Source organism: Mastigoproctus giganteus, chromosome 4 (genome assembly GCF_048544385.1).
Source record: "Mastigoproctus giganteus isolate SK-2022 chromosome 4, ASM4854438v1, whole genome shotgun sequence".
Lineage (NCBI taxonomy): Eukaryota > Metazoa > Arthropoda > Arachnida > Uropygi > Thelyphonidae > Mastigoproctus > Mastigoproctus giganteus.
In genome coordinates, this window is record NC_143578.1 from 83,064,640 (window position 1) to 83,088,281 (window position 23,642).

The 23,642-nt window shown below is 39.9% G+C and overlaps 1 protein-coding gene across 2 annotated transcripts in view; it reads left to right on the plus strand.

Moving 5' to 3' along the window:
* LOC150086876 (formylglycine-generating enzyme) overlaps positions 1–23,642 on the plus strand; it is a 237,852-nt gene that overhangs the window by 59,937 nt on the left and 154,273 nt on the right. For both annotated transcript variants that reach the window (XM_090371641.1, XM_090371640.1), the window contains exon 3: positions 20,178–20,260. In XM_090371641.1, the coding sequence (XP_090227767.1) occupies positions 20,178–20,260 (83 nt within the window). The remainder of the gene's footprint in view (positions 1–20,177; positions 20,261–23,642) is intronic.

Consider the following 23,642-nt stretch of genomic DNA (forward strand, 5'->3'; position numbering starts at 1 on the left):
TCAGCATTTCTTTGAAAAAAAAAAATATATATACAGTAAACCCCCCGCTATTCGCGGTCGCTGATTTAATGTAAAATGAAACCTAAAAAAATGTGAATTTTAAAGTGCCGTGAACATTTTACGCCACAAAAAAACATGGGCGTGGCTAAAATTATCTTTCCCGGTCAAAACAGCGCTCAGTGGGTGGGGGGAGATAAAATCGCGAGAGGGGTGATAAAATCGCGAGCGTGGATGTTTCTCGCTAATCCTTGTTCAGTGTGTGTGTGCTTGTCATGGAAGGTTTCATCGTTTGCTTTTAATTTATATGCTTATAAACTGAATAAATTTATCAATTTATAAATTGATATGCTTAAAAAGTGATAAATCAACCTTTTTGCGGTGTAAAACAGACTTTTTCGAGTGTGTTAACGGACGAAAGTGACTTTATTGTGGACAAGTTCTTTCTAACCCGTACAAAAATATGGCTAGAGAATAAAACTGAGTTATTAGACAAAATAACTCAATTTTTGTTGAAAAAATTCACTGTTGAAAAAAAGCCGTGAATTAGGGTTGAAATTGAAAGTGTCTGCAATTCTGCCCAGACACGATAGAGGGAGTATATGATGAGAGCCCTGTCAATCAATTCGGCCCTGGAATGATTGTGCAAGGCTCAAGGGGTAGAATTTTTTTCAGCCTGGTCTGTACTTGTTAACAGGAGAGACTGCTTCTACAGGGATGGGATACACTTAAATATGCTGATGCTATCGCGCCAGTGTTAGGTGGGTCAGAAAACTGCTAGATTGGGGGGATACAAGGACTAATAGATTAACAGTAGCCACTGGCAGAGGTGAAAGTGATTCTTGCACTGCTTCTATTGGAATGAGCAGCAGCCTGGAAAATAAGATACAGGATATTTCAGAGACTGCTGGGAATCATTGGGGTACAAGTAAACACATGGGTTGTGTTTGGGGTAGCTAAGAAAAAGAACAGGTGCATGTATACTTGCGTGTACACCAGTGCTAGGAGTTTGGTAAATAAATTTGATGAATTTGAGATATTGCTCAAAGCATCAAAGGTGGATATTATTGGGATATCAGTCACGTGGTGTCACACAGATATAAGGAATGCAGAACTGGAATTTGGGGAGTACAATGTCTACAGAAAGGATAGGAAGGGAGGAGGGGTTATGCTATTAGTTAAGAAATACATAAAATCCAAGGAAGTGAAGCCAGTCGACATCGCTGGACAGTGCAGTCGAGCCAGTTTGGTGTGACATAAGTATTGGGAGATCAAAATTGAGAGTAGGAGTGTGCTATAGGCCTAATGACTCTGATGAGTATAATAAGAAACTGTACAGGGAAATAGAGTGGGCCAGTAAATCAGAGAGTCTTATAATGGGGGATTTTAATTTCCCGGATATTGACTGGAATTTGTGGGTTGGTCACTCACACACTAGCAAGGCTTTTGTGGATTTATTGGATGATTGTTTTCTAAATCAACATGTTCGGGAGGCGACTAGAGGGAGCAATACTCTTGATTTGATTATCAGTAGTGATTCTTAATGCATTAAGAATCTGCAGATACAGGAACCACTAGGTGGCAGTGATCACAGTGTGCTGAAGTGGGATTTACTCAAGGAGGTAACTACCATGAGGGGTAAAGGGAAGGGTTATTGCTTTCGTAAAGGCGACTACAATGGTCTGAGACAGTATTTAAATTCTATACAGTCGGACCAACTGATGATGTTACCAACAGCAAACTCAAAATGGGAAGCATTCAAAGAACTTATCATGGAAGCTACTAGGCTTTACATACCAACTTAGAAATATTGTTCAAGGTTCAGGCCTAAATGGATGTCAGATGAACTAATGAGACATATGGCAGAGAAGAAAAATGCATGGGATATATATAAATTAACATGTGACACAGAAGCCTATGATAGATATAAGTTGATCTGTAACCAAGTTACAAAGGAGGTTAGGCAGGCGAAGGCAGCTTACGAGAAATCTTTGGCAAGGGATGCAAAGAAAAACAGCAAGGAGTTCTTTACTTATGTAAACTCTAGGAGGAAGGGGATGAATCATTCCTTGTCATGGAAGTTGATAGTCTAAATAAGTTTAAGGCTCAGCTGGACAGGTATTTTGAACGAACAGAGGGGTGAAGTGGAAGTGGTTATTTATTTATTTATTTTTATTTATTTATTTAATTTAATTTTTTTTTTGGCTGATGCTGCGTAAGCTTGCTTTCTTGCATCAAATGCCTCTACTAATGCTAATGCTAAAATTTCTAATGGGGAAAGTGTCTCCTCAGTGGCAAAACATTATAAAATCAATGAGTCAACGGTACGATCAATCAAGAAATTGGAAGAAAAAATCCGCCATAATGTCCGTGAAAACGCACTAATTGTTTCAAAACTTTGCTCTGTAACTGGTGATGTTAAATTAGAAAAAATGGAAAAAGCTTTAAATCTGTGGATAGAAGACCGAACTCAAAATAAAATTCCGTCAAGTTCACTCATCATTCGTGAAAAAGCAAAACTTCTTTATCAACACTTTAACGAAACTGGTGATAGCACTGGTGTAATAAGTTTTTTTTTGCTAGCAAAGGCACTGGTTTGAAAGATTTGTTTGAAATTTCTAATAAATATTACATTTAATATTAAATTGTTTCTTATTTTCATTTCGATGCCATATGCTTGCATTTCACTATGTACTGTCTATGTACATAGTCATATTATGAAGGTACATATAATACATACATAGACAAAATTTTAGACTAGTTTTTTCTTATATATTTCATTCTTTGGAATGGAACCCCTTTATTACTATGGGAGCCATAACTCAGTATTCGCGTTTTCGGTATTCGCAACATTTCTCAGGAACGTACCCCCTGCGAATAAAGTGTAAAGTGAAGTAAAGTGTGTTTGGTGTCAAGCGGCACCAGGGGTTTCCCCCATCTCCGCATTGCTTGCATTGTGATGGGTGTGCCAGTTTACTGGAAATGCCAGAGATTCAAAAGTGTATGGATATTGTACATGTGTAGTGTCGTGTACCGTTGTTCATCTGGTCATTTAGCCGCTGGACCCCTACTGAGGCCCAACGTTGCCCCACTTTAGCCCCGTGGAGGCAGACCAGGAAACACCAGTCGACTAAGATTTACTCTGGCAGGTCCTGCCACCTAATTTCCTGAGATTTCAGTGGCTAGGACCTTTAAATAAAAAAAAAAAATAAAAAAAAAATATATATATATATAAACAAATATATATATATATATATATATATATACATACATATGAAACACACACAGGTGTATATATATATATATACATATACATGCCACACACAAACATATATACACACCCTCTATGCGCTTGCGTGGCAGGGAGGCGCTAGGAATGGGAGGCCGAGAGTAGTGGGCGAAGGTGATTTTAGATTGTGTGGGGCATTGCGTGCAGGTAGAGTGGGGAGTAGATTGAAGACTGGGGGGGAAAGGCAGAGACATGGAGCCGATAGAGAAGACAGCTCCAGTTTACAGTGGGGCAAGCCCATGCCCCACCAGAGAGTAAGAATGGGGGTGGCGCGTGGGGGGGATACGGTGGAACCGTCACCTCCCCCACCCACCGGGGAGGGGTGGAATAGTTGAGACAGGCAAGGGAGCTGGCTCAGGTCGCCAATATGGCGTGCATGCAGAGACTGCGATTTGTTCATGTGGCATTTGGTATAGACTAGTAGGATTGAGCCACTTGTAGGATTTAACTCCTCTTCTCTGATGTCCGTGTGAGCCAAGTTTGGTCACCTATTTGGAGGTCGCTCTTTGGAAATGGGACCCGTCCAGTTAAATCAGATTTTAGCATCCATAGGATAATGCGTAGAGGGCTGCTCGCCGCTTTTGGTGTATACTCCGTCTGTAGGTCAAGACTGAGTATTCAAGAAGCAAATCCTGGTCCATTTGATGCTGGAGATGTAGGTTCAATAAGTCTGTCAATTCAGTGCAGTTAATGCAGCATTTGTTGAGTAGTCGCTCAGGGGACCCATGTCCCGTCCATGGATATTTGGAAGAGTAGGATTTATTGTCCATTAGGGCGGATTCCATTGTTGTTTGGGAGAATGGATCTGTCAACCGAAATGCAAGTCCGGGTCGTATATTGTGCACGGAGGCTGTGCTTGCTCTTTTGTTTGGAGGTTGCCCTTGGGAGCCATGTCCCGTCGGTGAGTCAATTTGCAGAGAAAAGGAAGTGAGTATGGTTGAGGTGAGTTTCAGTTCTGCCATGATGTCCAGCGTTATCCACTGGGGTAGAATTGGGAGGTTCTCCCCCCATACTCCTCCTGTGACACGTGTTCCGTTTGGTTATAGTTGGTGATGAGTTGGGATATTTAATGGTCCTACCCCAGTAATCTGGTATGGATGGAATTATAAAAGTTTCCACTTGATCATGGAGCTTTCAGATTTGGAGTGCGTGGAGTACTACATTTGTCCTTGTTGTTCGTGATTTGGAGGCAGTGGAAGGGTTAGTCGTCTAGTGTATAGGCTCTGAGCAAATTCAGTTAAGGCTTTGTAGGTTGTCCCATCCTCCAGCAGGTGGTGCTCCTGGTCTTTGGGGTTGCAGCGCACTTGTGTGATCAGCTGGGCACGTAGATCATCATACAGTTCACACTCATGCATCTGGTGATCCCAGGTTTCGGGGGAGCCACAGGCACATGCAGGATTGTTTGCGATTCCAAGGAGATGAAGCTTGTGACGGATTGCTCCGTGTCCTGTAAGGAGGTAGGTGACATGCAGTCCGGGGCAAAACCATGTCGGAAATATAGGGTACACTTGCTCCAGATTTGGAAGGAACTTTCGCGTGACTTCTCCCTTATCAGAGTCTGTCCAGCGCTGTTGCCAGATTGATCGGAGGTAGATTTGAAGCTTGTTCTTCTCGGCTTTCCAATTGCTTGTCGGATCTGTTGTATGGTCCAGATATGTTGTAACCTTTCCCCGTCCAAGCTGCTGCAGCATGCCTGTTTGGGTAGCCTCGAGGTCGAGGGGCAGAGCCCCTGTAATCACTTGCAGTGCGTGGGTCGACACTGTTTTGCATGCACGGGTGAGGGTCAATAAGATCGGTCTATGTATAATTTCAAGCCGTCGGCGATTTACCGCGGTTGAGGCCTTGTGGTACCATGCGCCAGAGGCATATGTGATTGCCGGGATGATTGCTGCTTTATAGAGGGTCGCCAGAGTACGCCTTTTCAGCCCCCAGTCTCGGCGTGTAACTCTGGCGAGCATGGCTGCATAATTTTTTATCTTATTCTGCACATACTTTAGGTGTGGAGTGAACGACCGGTTCCTATCCAGGATAACTCCCAAGTATTTCAGTTCAGTAACTAGCTTGATAGTTCTGTCTTGTATTCTAATCTGTGGTGGTCTGGTTGGGGTTAGGTAACCCTTCAGTAGGATGGATTGAGTTTTGGTGGGCGAGATTGTGAGACGGTGCCTTTCCGTCCATTCTCGGAGTTTGGTTAGCGCTGTGTTTGCAAGAATTTCCATTTGGGCTCTTGAGTCTGCGGCTAGCACCAGGGAAAGGTCATCGGCATACGCCAGTGCTTGTACGTCCCCTAGGTCGAGGTGGAGAAACTCGTCCAAGACAAAGTTCCACAGGAGGGGACCCAATACAGAGCCCTGCGGGCATCCCCGGTGTACTTGGCGCTCGACCCTGCAGTATGGCGCCTGAACTAAGACCCTTCTTCCGCTCAGGTAGCTTTTTATGCAGCTGTACAGATTTATCGGCAGATGAGCTGCCCTGAGTCTTGCGAGGACGCTCGGCCACCAAAGGGCATCGAACGCCCCCGCAAAGTCGATAGAGATGAGAAGTAGATATTTCTGTGAACAGTTTTCTGCCATGTTCAGGATGCGCTCCAGTGGGTCCAGGGTGGAGTTTCCTGACTTGAAGCCATATTGTCCGTTGGCAGGAAGATTTGCTGTAGAGTAGTGTATTTCGATTCTCTGTTTGAGCAGTTGTTCTAGCACTTTACTGAGCACAGAGAGGAGTGCAATTGGTCGGTAGGATTCTGGTAAATGTGGCTGTTTAGTTGGATTTTTGAGAATTAGTTTCATGCTTTCCAATCTGAGGGGAATGCGCCAGAGTGAAGACAGTGGTTGTACAGTTCCAGGAGCAGGTCCGGGGTAAATTCGGCCACCTTCTTGACCAGTTCTGGCTCAAGCATGTCGAGTCCAGGGGTTCTTTTGTTTCTAATTTTGTTTATGGCAATTTGGAGTTCTAGGTTAGTAAAGGGATCCTCTACCTGGGGCGACTGGTAGGCCTCATTGGCCTGGCATATCTGTTGTTGTTCATGGGTGTTGTCTCCTTCTACTGGTTTGAAATTGGCATTTAATATATTATTGATGGTGTCCTGCCAGTTGTTGGTCATGGTGCCTTGGGGGGTGATGGTGGAGGGTATCACCTCTCCCCTGGGCAGCTTATTTGTAGTTATTCGGTAAATGATGCTCCATGGGCTCGAGTTGCCCACAGTGGAGACTAGATGCTCCCAGGACAGCTTTTTCCGTTGCCTGATCATTGCAGTGTATGTGTTTCTGGCCTCCCTGTACTGTTGCCTGAGGAACTCTACCTCATGGGGGGGCCAAGTTCGTCTGGCTCTTTGGAAGGCGCGCCTCTTCTGATTCGTGGTTCTCCTGAGTATGTCAAGTTCCTGCGACCACCATGGGACAGCGCCGGGCATCGGGATCCTCTTCTTGATTGTTTGATTAGCTGCACTCACAATGGCATTGGTGACAGCACGTTGGTGTTGATCCAGGGTTTGGTTCTGTAGTTGGTCGGTTGTCAGATTGTATACATTGTTGATGATGGCGACTTTGAACGCATCCCAGTTGGCTTTGTTAACTGCATACCTGTTCTGTTTGAAGCTGTTTATTGGAGCTCGGTACAGTGATCTTTGCATGGTGAAGGTGATGGCCCTGTGGTCAGAGCTGGTCCAGTCCTCCTGCACCGTCCAGTCTGTCAAGTGGCCGGCAAGGGTTCTGGTAGTCATGGTGGCATCGATGGTGGCCTCCCATAGGGTTGAGCTGAATGTGGGAAGGTTGTTAGGACGATTAATGACAACAAAGCTGCTGTTTGCCAGGAACTCCTCCATATGCTGGCCGTTTCTAGAGCCTCTGCGCTCCGGAGTCTCGCTATGCCACAGGGGCGAGCGGCAGTTGAGGTCAGCAGAGACAAGAATTTTTGCTCCTGGGAGTTCAGTTTGGACTTGTTGTAAGTACTGAATTGCTGGAAGGATATCCTCCCCTGGATGGCAGTATAGTGAGATCGCATAGAGTTCCCCTAGGGAGGAGACGATGTGTGCACAGGAGGCCCACTCAGAGCACAGGTGCGAGATCTTAGTGACCGTTATATCCGGATTCCTGACCACCACCGCAGCCCAGGGGGTTGCGCCATCCACCTGGACGATCTTGTAGTTAGGTGGATATCCCCGGACAGCGCCTGCACAGGTGTAGGGTTCCTGTAGCAGGAGGATGTCGAGGTTTTCCTCCTCAGCCTTCTGTCTGATCTGTCCAGCTACAGCAATTGCTCGGTGTGCGTTAAGTTGGAGGAATTTCATGCAACTGGTGTTATGTCTTTTAGGCAGAGTCCCCATAATGGATTCTTAGTTGTTGGGCACTTCTTGCTTTAATATAGACAGGGCATTTGTTATCTCTGGTTGAATGTGCGTGGGGAAGCTTTTGCCACTTGCAATTTGCACAGACTGGATCATTTTCTCTGTTGGGGCAATTTCCAAAGTTGTGCCCTTTCTCAGCACAGTGTCCACAGGTTGCCTCCCGTTGAGCACATGTGTGAGTGGTGTGGCCGAATCGGCAACACCGGAAGCACTTTGGCACGGCAATGTGCTCCCTGAAGCGATGTGAGCTCCATTTGATGTATAGTCTCTCTTGTTTTGTTATGAGTTTCCATGCATCAGGGGCCAGTCCGACCACCCAGTTTGTCCGGTTGTCATTCCTACTCTTGGTTTGGTGCTTGGGCATTAGTAGGGTAGTATGGTCTCTATCGGGTAAGTCTTGCTGGAGGTTGCGTATATATATCTCCTCACATATGGCAGTAGGAGTCAGGTCTTTGTCGATATCAAATATGATAATGGAGGGGCCTTTTTCTCTGGGCAGCTCAGCAGAGAGTCCAAGCGTCGGAATCTTGGAGTTATTGATAATGAGATCTGCATCACTTTTGGTTTCAGTCTCAATTATCACCCCTGTGTTTCGGGTCTTCCTAATGGCTCTGATTTTAGCCGTTCTAAACTCTTGAGTTAGGGAGTCAATGACCTTTTTCTTGACTTCTTCGCTAGTTTTAAGAGTGTCGGTGGTTGTAGGTTTGAGAATCACGAGGTGTGGAGTAGGGAGCAGTGTCTTCCTGGGTGCCGGTTTGGTGGTGTTGACAGTAGTAGTGGCAGGTTTGGTCCTCAGCGCTGCAGAATATGTCGGGGCGCGCTGTGGCATTTGTCTTGCCCCGCATTCGATGTAGGCGTGTAGCCGTGTGATGGCTCTCTCATTTTCTACATGTGTGTCATGCAGAATTGTCTCCATCTTGTGAAAGATGGTGACAATCTGTGATCTCAGGCCAGACGATATCCTACTGGGATTCTCCTTAAAAATGGTTTCGAGGGCCGTTTTCAGAAAGAGAGTTTTCTCGTATACGGAGCCCTCTGGTATGGTATGGTCCAGACATAGTTCTTGTTGTTTTTCATAATTTCTTTCTTTTTGCGATGCATTGGCTTCTGGCTGTTCTTTTGTTTCAACCCGAGATCGTGTTTCGCGGTCCGGTTCGGGAACCACACGCTTGCGGGTTTTCCGCTTGGTTGGGGGGGTCCCAGGTCGGGTGTCCTCTATATCCTCCAGTTTATCAATAATGATGGGGTCATCATTTTGTGTCTCTGTCAGGGGGTGTTTGTGCTTGTCTTTCCCCTCCATATCCGTGGATTCCGGATTACCGGGACTGTTCGGTTAATCGGGTTCACAATGTTGGGGTTAGATGGTTTGTTAAAAATGATGGCGATTGATGCCAACCACAAGTTCGTGGGTGTATTTGGAGGCACACAGTGGACTGTGGAAGTTTTGGGGTCTCCCCACAGCACTTGGAGGGGGGGGGGGAACGCCGGATATAGAAATGCTCCTAAGAGGACGGGACTACCTTCCCAGCGGGATATCTAGTAGCGGCGAAGACGCTCATGGCATTCAGATTTCTGGTAGAAGCACAGGTGCAAAGATAGCCTCTCTCTTTCTCCATGGGGAGTTTATGGTGGGGGGGGGGGGATCACATTAAAGTCATATTTCTTTGGTGATATTATTCGGTAAAGGCACAGATTGATAGAGCACAACAACTGCTCAGTTTGCACTAGTTGGGGCACCTCCCCAGTCAAGGTGTCAGGTGGAAACGCGGCCGCCATGTTATATCGGCAGCCTCTCTATAGCCCTGTTGTCAGCGACATGGTGACCATGCGGTCTGGCAACAAAGGATACAGATAAATAACGCTTCAACCTGACCAAATTCCCAATATATAGGCAAAAGTTTCTCACCAGCGGAATCCAGTCCAGTTTGTCTTCAAGTGAGGATACATTTCATGGCACTGACGGAAGTAAAACACATTTTTTAAACTGAAATTTCGCGGAGCGATGAAACACACGTCTGTTCACAACGGCAGCCATATTGGCGATCCCACCCCCTGCGAATAGCGGGGGTTTACTGTATATATTTTTTTTTATGCTGTACACTATATATATATATATATATATATATATATATATTATTATTATTATTAGCCATATGGGTGCAAGAAAGCCGAGGCTTATGCTGCACCAGCCAAAAAAAAATATTTCTGAACCACCCAGAAAGAGAGAGCGAGAGAGAGAGAGAGAGAGAGAGAGAGAGAGAGAGAGAGAGAGAGAGAGAGAGAGAAAATAGAAGGGAATCACCAAGAAAGAGAAGAATAATGATATCCAACTCAGGACCCTGGGTGTGCCAAGCCCGCACTCACCAGATGTGAGCCTCTGGGGTCAAATATATATATATTTTCAAAGAAGTTTGATATTTTATTTTATAAGTTTAGTTCAAAGAAGTCAATTTATTTAATTTATATTTTGTAATGTGAATATTTTTTATATATAAAAAAATATGTGTATATTGTTTCTAGGGGGGGTTGAAAATCCCCACTCCTAGATGTCCCGCATTGGAATGCTAAGGATCTGCTCACTTTAAATATGGCTGAATATGAGTCTGATTGGAAAGGTGGAGTTTCTACAAGTAAATGCAAGGACAGCATATGATGTTTCCTTGCAGTTAACAAAGATAATGGAGGAAAAGGACATTGATGCTCTCCTGGTGCAGGAACCATATGTCAGGAAAGACGTTGTTAAAGGATTTCCTTTAAATTATAAGATTGTGCAGGCCATTATTATAAGAAACTCAGAATTTGTGGTTATACAAATAACAGAATTGTGTGAGTGCTGAAATTATGTGTGCCTTAGGAATAGTTTTTCTAATCAGCATATATTGTCACTTTACTGTTATTGTTATTTGGCTTTTAGGAGCATTAGCAACTAAGGCCATATTGCACCGGGGATATGCGGTGGTCATTCCCTGACCTCTCTGCATCCTCCATATTTGGTGGTAACGGGCTCGAACCCCGGTCTAATCAAGAAGTGTGTGCTACGCACTGTTGCTCCTGCCCACCTGGCTACGGAGGCGCCTGTCACTTTACTGAAGTTGTGGAGCCATATTTGCATTATATAGAAGGGGCTTGCTCTGTCCTGGGTTTGGACAGGGGTGATTATACCGTTGGAGACAAATTATAATTCTGCTGTATGGGGCAGCCCTGTGACAGACTCCAGAGGTGAATTTTTTGCAGAAACTATAGAGACTACTAGACTGCAAGTAATTAATGAAATTGGGTAAACATCCACATATTTGATGGTAATAGGAGAGTCGAATATTGATGTGACCTTGGTAACACAGTCATTGGTTAGAAAAATTGAGAATTGGAAGGTACAGTGTGGGTTGACAACTAGTGATCATCGCAGTATCAGCTTTCAGATAGTGGACAGAGAGAGAGAGAGAGAGAGAGAGAGAGAGAGAGAGAGAGAGAGAGAGAGAGAGATGGCATATCAATTGGATCAGTATGCTATTAAAACAATGAAGAGGAATAAGTTTGAAATGCTGATTAAGAAAGAGATGAATGAAAAAGAAGCAATTTGGAATGGCAGTGGGGCAGAGGAAAAAGCCAAGATTGTAAATGACATGCTTGTTAAGCTTCACGTGGCTCTACGAGAAGGAAGAAAAGACGTAATAATGCAGTGCCATGGTGGAATGCAGAGCTCACAGTCAAGAGAAGCAGTTTTCAGCTTAAGAAGACAGTTTCAGAATGCTAGACTTGCAATAATAGAAGACTAAATAGAGCGATTTAAGAGGAAATATATTCAAAAAAGGAGAGAATATGTGCAGTTAATATGTTGAAGCAAGCAAAATGCCTGGAAAAATTTTGTGGAAGAAGTGTGTAATAGAGATATATATAGGATTACCCTATAAAAACTTAGATAAAATAAAACTGGACAAAATATTTTTTACAATAAAGACATCTAGGCAAGAGTGTATTTTGGGTTGGAAAGAGAGTGTACATGGAATATTAAGTAATGTTTCCTCAGGACTGTGAGCAAGATGAAAGTGATTATCAAAAGGAAGTTAGATATATGAATAAAGTGTATCTAGGAAGCAATGAGCAGATTTCTTTTAGTGAGATGAAGTTAAGGTCCTGAGCTGGATATCATCATTTTTCTCTTTCTTGGTGATTCCCTTTTACTTCTCTCTCTCTCTCTCTCTCTCAGAGTAACTTGGGAATTTTTTTTTTTGGCTGGTGCAGCATAAGCCTCAGGCCTCCTTGCACCATGTAGCTAATAATAATAATAAATGAAGCAGTAAAACAGATAAAGAAAAGGAAAACACCAGGACAGGACACGATTGAAGCAGAGGTGATAATTAGATTTGCAAAGAAGTGTCAGGGGATACTCCCCGATCTATGTATATTCATGCATATAGAGTGTGTTCCTGGGAAGTGGAGAGGCATTAGTTAAAATACTAATAAAAAGTCCATATAAGGATGTCACGGAACCTGGTTCATACAGACCCATATCATTGTTGCCAATTATTAGCAAACTATCTGAAAGATTAATAGCCAGGTGTATTATGCTTCTATATGAAGGAAGAGATCTATATTCCACGAGACAATTTGGTTTCCGGAAAGGAAGGTCCTCTGAAGATGCCATAAAGGAAGTGGTGAACAGCACAAAATATAGTTTAGAAAAATATGTGATGGGAGTGTTTCTAGATTTGAAAGGGGGATTTGACAGGATCTGGTGGGAGAGTGTCATGAGGAGACTCAGAATCATGGAATTGCCAGGGCAGTTATATAAAGTTATGATTTATATTGTGTCATTTGGTAAATACAGTTTTATAAATTTGAAAATGATATTTTTCTTTCTTTTTTCCCCCCAATGAAATTGAGATATCTTTGTTTTGTAGAAAATAACAAGTGAATACATTTTCAAAATTTTGAATTTTTCATTAAAAAAAAAAATATTGAATTTAAAAAGTAAGTTTCTTTTGTTATAATTATTTCATGATATTAGCATTAGTAAAAGCACATGATGCAAGAAAGCAAGCTTATATAGCATCAGCCAAAAAAAAAAAAAAAAAAACTTCTCATTTCACCCATCCACTCGGCTCCAAATGTTTGTCTAGTTCTGCCTTGAATCTGTTTAGGCTATCAACTTCTACAACAGGTGGAAGTTTGTTCCAGCAATCAACTACCCGCTGGCTAAAGGCAAACTTCCACACATCTATCCTACAACTGTGTTTCCTCAATTTGAATTTATGCCCTCTCAGATGATTATTCTGAGCAAGAGGAAGAATCCCATCAGCATTGAGCATGCTCAATGCTGATGGGATTTTTCCATGTCACATGTTAATTTATATGTATCCCATGCATTTTTCTTCTCTGCCACATGTCTCATTAGTTCATCTGACATGCATTTAGGCCTAAACCTTGAACAATATTTCTTAGTTGGTATGGAAAGCCTAGTAGCTTCAAAGATTAATTCTTTGAATGTTTCCCATTTTGAATTTGCTGTTGGTAACATCATCACTTGGTCCCACCATATAGAATTTAAATACTATCTCAGACCTCTGTAGGCCGACCTGGCTAGCCAGGTGGGTAAAGTGCCTGCCTGTGAACCCAAAGGTCGTGGGTTCAAATCCCACCTCGGGCTTGGATCAGAGTAAAAAAAAAAACTTTGGGAGGTGCATTATGGCCACAGAAGCTGATTCGCCAACAACTAACAAAAAAGACCTCCGTAGTCGCCTTTACGAAAGCAAAAACCCTTCCCTTTACCCCTGATAGTAGTTACCGCTTTGAGTAAAACCCACTTCAGCACACTGTGATCACTGCCACCTAGTGTTTCCTTTATCTGCAGTTTCTTAAAGCATGAAGAATCACTACTGATAATCAGATCAAGAGTATTAATCCCTCTATTTGCCTTCCGAACATGCTGCTAAAGAAAACAATCATCCAAGAAATCCACAAAAGCCTTGCTAGTGTGTGAATGACCAACCCATAAATTCCAGTCAATATCTGGGAAATTAAAATCCCCCCTTATAAGTCACTCTGATTTTCTGGCTTACTCTATTTCTCTGTACAGTTGTTTATTATACTCATCAGAGTCATTAGGCCTATAACACACTTCTTACTCTCAATTTTGCTTTTCCAGTGCTTATGTCACACCAAACTGACCCGACACTGCACTGTCCAGCCTTGTCGACTGCCTGTACTTCCTTGGATTTTATGTTTCTTAACTAATAGCATAACCCCTTCTCCCTTCCTATCCTGTCTATCCTTCCAGTACACATTGTACTCCCCAATTCCATTTCTGCATTCCTTATATCTATGTGACACCACATCTCTGATATCCTAAACAATATTTGGCTTTGATGTTTTGATCAACACCTCAAATTCATCAAATTTATTTACCAAACTCCTAGCATTGGTGTACATGCAAGTATTCATGCACCTGTTCCTATTCTTAACTACCCAAACACAGCCCATGTGTTTACTTGTACTGCAGTTTTCTCCCAGCAGTCTCTGAAATTTCCTGCATCTTGTTTTCCATTCTGCTGCTCATTCCAATAGAAGCAGTGCAAGAATCACTTTCGCATCTGCCAGTGGCTACTGTTAGTCCGGGTATCCCCCCAAGCTAGCAGTTTTCCAACCCACCTACCACTGCCTTGATAGCATCAGCAAATATTCTTGCACCCTTTCTATTTAAGTGTAACCCATCCCTGTAGAAGCAGTCTCTCCTGTTAACAAGCACAGACCAGGCTGAGAAAATTTCTACCTCTTGAGCCTTGCACAATCTCTCCAGGGCCGAATTGATTGATAAGGCTATCATCATATACCCCCTCCTATCATGTCTGGGCAGAATTGCAGACACTTTCAAATTCAACCCTAATTCTCGGCTTTTGTTCAACAGTGACCTGTACTTGTTAAGTAATTCTGCCAGTCTCCTACTCTTAATATTATTAGTGCCAACGTGCACAACTATATCACCTTTTGTGCCCTTAAAAGATGATATTCGCTCTACAACGTCATCAACCTTTGCCCCTGGCAGATATACCCTGGTCCTGTTCCACCTATCTTTTTTCACAATATGTTCCCCGTTTCCCTGACAATAGAGTCACCTCTTTTATTGACTTAATTTCCATAGGAAATTAAGTCAATAATTTTAATTATATTTAGCTCTTTTATTGACTTAATTTCCATAGGAAATTAAGTCACTAAAAGAGCTAAATATAATTAAAAACGTAATGTTCGCTGGAGCTGCAAAAATTTGTCCAACACATGGATTGGATACCCTTACCGATACTAAGTAATAACCTACAAAATCTCTATCTAAATTCAAATTAACTAAGTATTGTAACTAGGAATATAAAGCTACTTCTAGAGAATAAATGAATATGCCAATTTAAGTCAATAAAACAGCAAAAATGTAACTGTTATTCTGATATTCTTTATTGCATTTCACTAACAGAATTTTTTGTTGATCACCCACATGACTTTATTATTAGCCATATGGTACAAGGAAGCCTGAGGCTTGTGCTGCACGAGCCAAAAAAAATTTTCTGAATTTCCCTGAGAGAGAGAGAGAGAGAGAGAGAGAGAGAGAGAGAGAGAGAGAGAGAGAGAGAGAGAGAGAGAGAGAGAGAGAGAGAAGAATGATGATATCCAGCTTAGGACCTCAGGTATGCCAAGCCTATACTCACTAGATGTGAGCCCCTGGGGTTTTCATACTGACATTTCATTTCAGTATGAAAACCATTTCATTTCACTTGTAGTAACCTCAGACACTCTTTAATATTTTTTTTTAATTTGTGGTCCAGATTCATTTCATTTTCTTATAGAGAATTATGAATGTTACCAGAGTACTCTGAGGCATTTTTTCAAAGCATATGGTACAGAACTGTAATTTTTTTTTTATCTTACAGAACTTTTTTTGACTCCACCTCAATCACAGTGCAGTATTGGCAGCTTGAAGTGGCAAATTAAGTTCATTGATTCAGGGAAAGATAACTTATGTAAGTTTTTGCAGCTATAAAAGATTTTCCATAGCTATGAGTTAAAATTAGAAATGTGTGTGTTCATTGGATGGGCTGATTTGCATGTTGCATTGGCTAAGAAACCTAGAATAACTAGTTGGGAAACTCTGTTCCCCCTCCACCCGTAATCAGTTAACTTCAGCTGTGATTGAAGAGAACTTTAGATGTTCCTCATTGATGGAATCAAATACAGACCTCATTAAACAAGTGACAGACTGAGATGTATCATGCCAATTAAGCTACCATAGCGGACTGCTATTGGCTGGGTGTTTTCTTGTTGTTGTTGGATACTCTTCAGTATGCTCTATTCTAGATAGTATTGTGTGCGAACACCCAAGCAGTGATCATGTGGTGGCGTACTACATAAATATTTCTTTGGGTTGAAAATGCTTGAATGCAGAGGGTTGTGTGTGCAGGAAAAAAATGCCGGATCAAACGTACGTTGCCAAAGAGGAAAATACAATGCCAGGTTTCAAGGCTTCAAAAGATAGGGCCATGCTCTTGCTTGGGGCTAATGCAGCATGAGATTACAGATTAAAACCACTGCTTGTGTACCATTCTGGAAATCCTCATGCATTTAAGGGCATCAATAAAGCCACCCTACCCATGCATTTCCGATCGAACCAGATGGATAACAAATTACTCTTTGAGGATTGGTTCAAATGCTTCTTCATTCCAGAGGTTGAAAAATTAAACACAACTATGTTCCTTTCAAGATTTTGTTTCTATCGGATAATGCTCCTGGTCATCCTACGCATCTAAATGATTTCAATTCGAATGTAAGAGTCATATTTCTACCACAAAACACGACTTCACTCATCCATTGAATATAAAAGCATACTATTGAATATAAAAGCAGATTTGAATATAAAAGCATACTATTCATGCACATTTGCTCATGCATTGTCTGCAGTACATGATGAGAAAAATTTTATGTTAAGAGACTTTTGGAAATCTTACAATATTTACCACGGCATCTTAAACATTAATAAGGCCTGGGCAGAAATTACTAAAAGTTGTTTTAATGGTGCATGGAAGAAAATATGCCCACGGCACGTAAAAGGCTTCAAAGGATAGACTAATCATATGAAGAGGTTACAGATAAGATTGTAAAGGTTGCAGAGCTACTTCAGTTGGAGGTTGATGCCAAAGACATGGAGAAGTTAATAGAGGAAGAAGAGAAGGAATTATCTAATGAAGAACTTATTGACTTGCACTATGATTTTTAGTGTTTTCCACCAACCATGGAATAAAACACAAGACAAAAAAACCCAAATTTTTAAAAATTTTTTTAATATTTACAATAAATTATTTACAAATCCGCCGTAGCTGAACATTTCTGGGAGAAGCAACATCAAATCTCCCCAGATGAAGCGGTCATCACTGATCGGGCGCATAGATTTTGGGACCGCAAGTGGCTCGAGAGCTTGAGAATTAGTTCTACTGAGAAAAATATAAATAGAGATAGGGGCACACGTATTCATCCCCTCTTTGAGGCGGTAATCCTTGGAGGGGATGAACGTTTTTGCCTGAAACGCTCCCAAGCCACTTCCGGTTCTGACGGGAACAGTACACGTCCACGTGAGATGCACCGTGAACCTGCTGGTATTTAATGATGCACCGCAGAACAGAAATTACACTGTTGAGAAAGAAGGCAGAAGCCTTTGAAAGCTTCAGTTAGTATTTTAGCGCTTTTAACCAGTATATTTTATTGCATTTTAAATTCGGCATTTTATTATTATCCTGTATATCACAGTTGTTTTATTTTAAAATTACTATCAGTAATATTTGGTTTGTAAATAATTTATTGTAAATATTAAAAATTTTTTAAAAATTTGGGTTTTTTCGTCTTGTGTTTTATTCCATGGTTGGTGGAAAACACTAAAAATCATAGTATGAGTATACCCAACCCCAGAGGCCTATTTGAAGAATTATTGACTTGCAGGCAGTGATAGTGAAAGAAGAAAATGCTGATGAAGCTCAAGGTGAACCAAATGAGAAGCCGAGATGCTTCATCACCAGAGCGATGGCAATGGCATTTTGTGAAATTACATCGGCAGTGGTGAGGTTTGAGAAGATGGATCCTAACAGCGAATGATTCTTAAAAGTTAACAGAGGGGTGAATGATATGCTTGCTTGCTACAAATAAATCTACGATGAAAAGAAAAAAGCCACCGTCCAGTCATCCATTAATATGTTCTTTTGTAAGTTTGAGTGGCCAACCTCTTCTAAATCTCCACAGTCCTCGACCTCGGAAGCAGCGTACTTATCAGCTGAAGATATTGATTCTGGCAACGATGCTCGAGAGGTAAAACTTACCGACGTTATGCCTGTCTCCTCTCTTTTTGTAATTTTATAATTTTGAAATTTTTTTAAATTGCACGCTTTTGTAATTTTTCCTGCGTATGAGATAAAAAATTGAATAAATACCAAAAATAATTCTATTTACATGTTCATCGGACATTTCTTTTTTGATTCAATCAATTCGGTGAGCATAGCTGCGAGTGCTGCACAAGCATGGGGGAAATTTTGACTTGCGTAGCATTACGTGGAACGCAATCCCTACATAAGTCACAGAGTTCCTGTAATGTGTTTCCATATGTAAACAAATTTATGATGAACAATATGTCAGAAAAAGTAAGTAGCATTGTTTTCATACATGACTGAACCTATTGCACTTTGGACAAGATAAGTTTGACTTCCACTGGGATGAGTCCAATTTTTGGTATGCATACTTTACCTTTTGTTTTATAATGATGGATCATGATTTTCTTTATGTTCCCTGATTCCCTTAATGAGGCAAAAAGACAATGAAACCTCAACTGAACTTTAAAGTTTTGATGTTATTGTATATTAGGAAGTTTGTTTTTCATTTCATTCTTAGTTTATTTAGCCACTAAATATTAAATTCATTTGGCTTTAATAAATGTCTCTGGAAGGTTTTATTGGTCATTCCATTTAATATGTCATTATTTATTTGTAAATAGTTTGAGGTTTTGTTTATTTTATTTTTTTCAAGAATATCTTATGTGCTCTAGCTATTTCCTTTTGCTCCTGTTCAGTTCTATTAATCATGCTATCAAGCTACCTAGGCTGAAACAGCACTTAACCTTTTTTCTGTTGTGAAAAACACCCACAATCAACAGACTATTTTCACATGATGCATGCAATGGACTATTTAATTAAAGTTATTATTCATAAAAATATTATAAGCTTCTAATATAGTTTTATTCAACATGTATGTTATTTTATATATTATAAATTTACTTCTTTTAAAATTGTAGTACATGTGTCATCTACGTGACACTATCCATGAACTCTTCACAGCTTCTAGCAACACAGTAATGTGTTGCTAGAAGCTGTGTTGAAACACACAGGTTGAGAACTGCTGTTCTAAAAGAAGCAATGCTTTGAGTGTTTAGCAGGTGTTGATTAATAAAGTTTTGCTCTGATTCAAATATGAAACAATTGTGAATTACATATAAATTTAATTCAAAGAATTCTGTAGTCATCATGTATGCCTTTACTGTTTGTATTTATATTGCATTGTTTTAGAACAAATATTTTGTTAAACATACAATAAACTAAAACAGCATAAGGGGTATTAATATTGAACCAAAACAAAATTCTTACAGTGGATTGATTGATTTGGGGTCCTAAATTTGCAAAATGATGTTGAAGAACTTAATATCTCTTGAAGAATTACATTATTTGCCACTGATAATGGCAAATGATGTCATCAGGGTTAACGTTCACAGTTGGAAAATTGACCTTTTGTTATTTTTTTTTTTTTTTTGTGGCAACTAGGCATGCATTAAAAAATTTTAGTTATGAAAGATATAACAAAATAATTCAAAATTTTTAAACAAAATATTATTTAGCAGAAGTAATAACAAAATTCAGCTGAAACGAAGAGAAGTTGAATAACAGAGGAGAAAAATTCATCACAGGTGGATTAAACTGCAAATTTGTAATTTTCAAAAGTAAAGAAGCTAGAAAAAGCAGAGTATTAACTCAAGAACTGCATTAATGAAACTTCATCTATTTTCAAATTTAAGAATTAAATTAGGTTGCTGGTTGTCATAAAATGCATTTGTGTAATCAGATACTTATTGCAGAAATTAACAAATTCTTATTGAAGTGATTGCACAAATGCATTTCAGTAAAAGTGCATTCAGTAAAAGCAGACCAATCATTATATTCCCAGGAAAACTTATTGTATGTAATATTCATATGACATAGGGTTACATTGTACTACTCATCCCTGCTTGTAAAGTCTGGATGAATTTCTTAAAGATTTTTTCTTAATTAATAAAAAAATGAGAAAAACCATGCAGCTGTGTCCTGCACGGTTTTTCTCAAAAAAAAAAAAAAAAAAAATATATATATATATATATTTTTTTTTAATCTGATATAAATCATATATATATATATATATATATCAGAAATCAGTGAATGATCAATGTGGTATATTGGCAGTAAATCAAATTGTTTAAATACTGGAATATTATTTTTCTTACAGGTAGCAGCTGCCCCATGGTGGTTACCTGTAAAAGATGCAGATTGGAAACATCCAGAAGGACCAGATTCAAGCATCAATGAAAGGTATTATTTTATTAATCCTGTGGATTTTTCTTAACAGATTGTTTGGTAATTAATTTAATTTATTTATTTTATGGATTTACCAATTTGTCAGAACCACTGGCAAGTTGTTATTGCTGGAAAAAAAAAAGTAACACATGAGTAATTACCATTTTCAGCTGCAAAATTTTATAGATGCCATTTTTAATTACTTATTTATTTTTTCATTATTTACATTTAGTCACCATAATGGAATATTTCATAGACCAGTGTATAAAAGCTGTTTGATTAATATTTTATGAACCCTTGATAGACATATCAACAGATTACTAATATATTTTATTATTCAGACCTGTTGGGCATATTATTCATGTAATATGGGTGATTTGATAGTTTGAGTATGAATGTGAGAGTTGGCACTATAAGGTACTTGATGTGACTTTCCTTAAATTTTAGTTCAAGTGGAACTGGGCATGGAACTGTTGTAATTACTTTTACATTTTTAATCACATGTTAACAGTATTGAAATCGCATAGAAACATTTGCAGGCTCTCATCAGCATTGTACTGCAGTATGTTAAATTTGTTTTTATCTCTTAAGTGCTGTGTGGCAAATGTTTTTAGCTCATATGAATATGAAAAATCATTCTGGTTATTTGGAGTTTTGAATGTGCTAAATCATTAAGTTATTAGATTATTAATTTTGTGACTAGCTGTTAGATTTTTGAATATTTATTTACAAGTTAAAGTGTAGAGCAATGCTCATAAATATGTAACAAAAAATTACAATACAGTATATACTGCATCAAAATTTACGACAAAATAACAATATACAGTTTTCAGAATAGCAAAAAATTTCATCGAGATTATTATAAAATTTGTTAATCTATTCTTTTTAGTAGAGCCTGATATGCAGAAAAATTTGTTAATCAATGTGCAGAAAAATATATTAATCTATTCTTTTTAGTAGAGCCTGATATGCAGAAGCTATCAAGAGAAATGTAATATCCACAGACTTTATATAAATGGAAAACCTTAAAAAAAAAACCAAAAAAAAATCTGTTGACAAAGATAGTGGGGTGACTGAATTACTGATATGACATCACTTTTGAAGTTCAACAAGCACCTTGCATGACTCTTTGTGAGTCATGCAAGGTGCTTGCACACTGTTTGTGATATCTTTGCTATTGGTTGAACATTTTTAAGCCTTTTCCTATTTTGCATGCATCGTATTTAATCCATTCATTACATTAGGAAGAATGGCTGCATGCTCTAACATATCTTAGAAAATGGATTCCATATTGGACAAGCATAATCTAATATTGGGAGTACAAAGGCTTTAAAAGTCATAACAAACTATACATTGTCAGAATCTTTAAAAATTATTTCAAGAAATCCCAGTTTAGAAGAGGCTGATTTTAGTTTTAGCATTAGTAGAGGCATATGATGCAAGAAAGCAATCTTATGCAGCATCAGCCAAAAAAAAAAACCCTTCCACTTCACCCCTCCGTTCATTCGAAATACCTGTCTAGCTGAGCCTTAAATTTATTTAGGCTATCAACTTCCACAACAAGGGATGGAAGTCTGTACCACCAACCAACTACCCGCTGGCTAAAGGCAAATTTCCGCACATCTATCCTACATCTGTCTTTCCTCAATTTGAATTTATGCACTCTCAGGTGATTATTCCGAGCAAGAGACAGTATCCCATCAGCATTGAGCATGCTCAAACCATTCAAGTCTTTGTACACCTCTATCAGATCACCTCGCCGGTGCCTAGTCTCCAGACACTGTAATTTGCAAAACTTAAGCCTTTCTTCGTAAGAGCAACCCTTCGTTCCATTCACTAACCTTGTTGCCCTTCTCTGTACACGTTCCAGCAGCTCTACATCCTTCTTGAAATGAGGCCTCCAGACCTGTATATAGTACTCAAGGTGTGGCCTGACCATTGCCTTATACAAGGGAATAATCACCTCCCTTTCCCTGCTAGAAAAATTCCTGTATATCATTGACAATACACCATGAGCTACTCTTGCAGCCCGTCTGCACTGCTCAGAGAACTTCATATCTGCCTGATAATTAGCCCCAGGTCCTTTTCATTCTCTAACACTGTCAGTGTAGTACCACAGAGTTGATACGTTGCTCTGGGGTTGCTGTTTCCCATATGTAGTACTTTACATTTGTCAATGTTAAACTTCATTTGCCACCTCTCAGCCCATCTGCTCAACCTTTCCAGATCCTGTTGCAGCAGCATAGCGTCAGTAGTGTCCTTAACAACCCTGCCAACCTTTGTATCATCTGCAAACTTGGACATTAAACTTGATATACCATCATCAATATTATTTATAAATACAGAAAACAACAATGGATCCAACACTGAACTCTGAGGGACTCCACTAATAACATTAGTCCACGATGAGCAGTGTCCATTAATTACCACTCTGTCTTCTGCCACTCAACCATCCCTTTATCCATAGCAACAATTTGCCACCAATGCCACACTGCCACACTGCTCCAATTTGTGCAGCAGTCTTCCATGTGCAACAGTATCAAAAGCCTTTCTAAGATCCAAATATATAATAACAAAGTTATTCCCTGCATCCAATTCTTTTGTGACTAGATCATAGTATCCAATCAAATTGGTCAGGCAAGACCTTCCCTTAACAAAGCACATCTTCAGTCTGTGGGTACCTCCCCTGAGTCCAAGGAAGCTCTCATAATTATGGCTAACTGATTGATTACTTCCTTTGCTGCCTCCTTTAATATAACTGGATAGATCCCATCCACCCCAGGTGCCTTTCTTGTATTTATCTTCAACAATTTCTCCTCCACTTTACTCTCAATTATTACAAGATCATCTAGCTCACTGCCAGTGCTTACTTCATCTGTGGCATTCCCCTTCCTGAATAACTCCTCATGTGTGAATGTAGATGCAAAATATTGATTTCGTTTGTTAGCTACCTGAGCAGGATCATCAACAGTTGAACCATCTATATCAAGTGGACCAATCTGATTCATCCCCTTCCTTCTAGAATTTACATAAGTAAAGATCTCCTTGCTGTTTTTCTTTGCATTCCTTGCCAAAGATTTCTCGTAATCTGCCTTCACCTACCTAACCTCCTTTGTAACTTGGTTACAGATCAACTTATTGGCTTCTCATTGGCTTATCATTGGCTTCTGTGTCACATGTTAATTTATATGTATCCCATGCATTTTTCTTCTCTGACATATGTCTCATTAGTTCATCTGACATCCATATAGTCCTGAACCTTAAACAGTATTTCTTAGTTGGTATGTAAAGCCTAGTAGCTTCCAAGATACGTTCTGTGAATGCTACCCATTTTGAGTTTGCTGTTGGTAACATCATCAGTTGGTCCGACTGTATAGAATTTAAATACTGTCTCAGA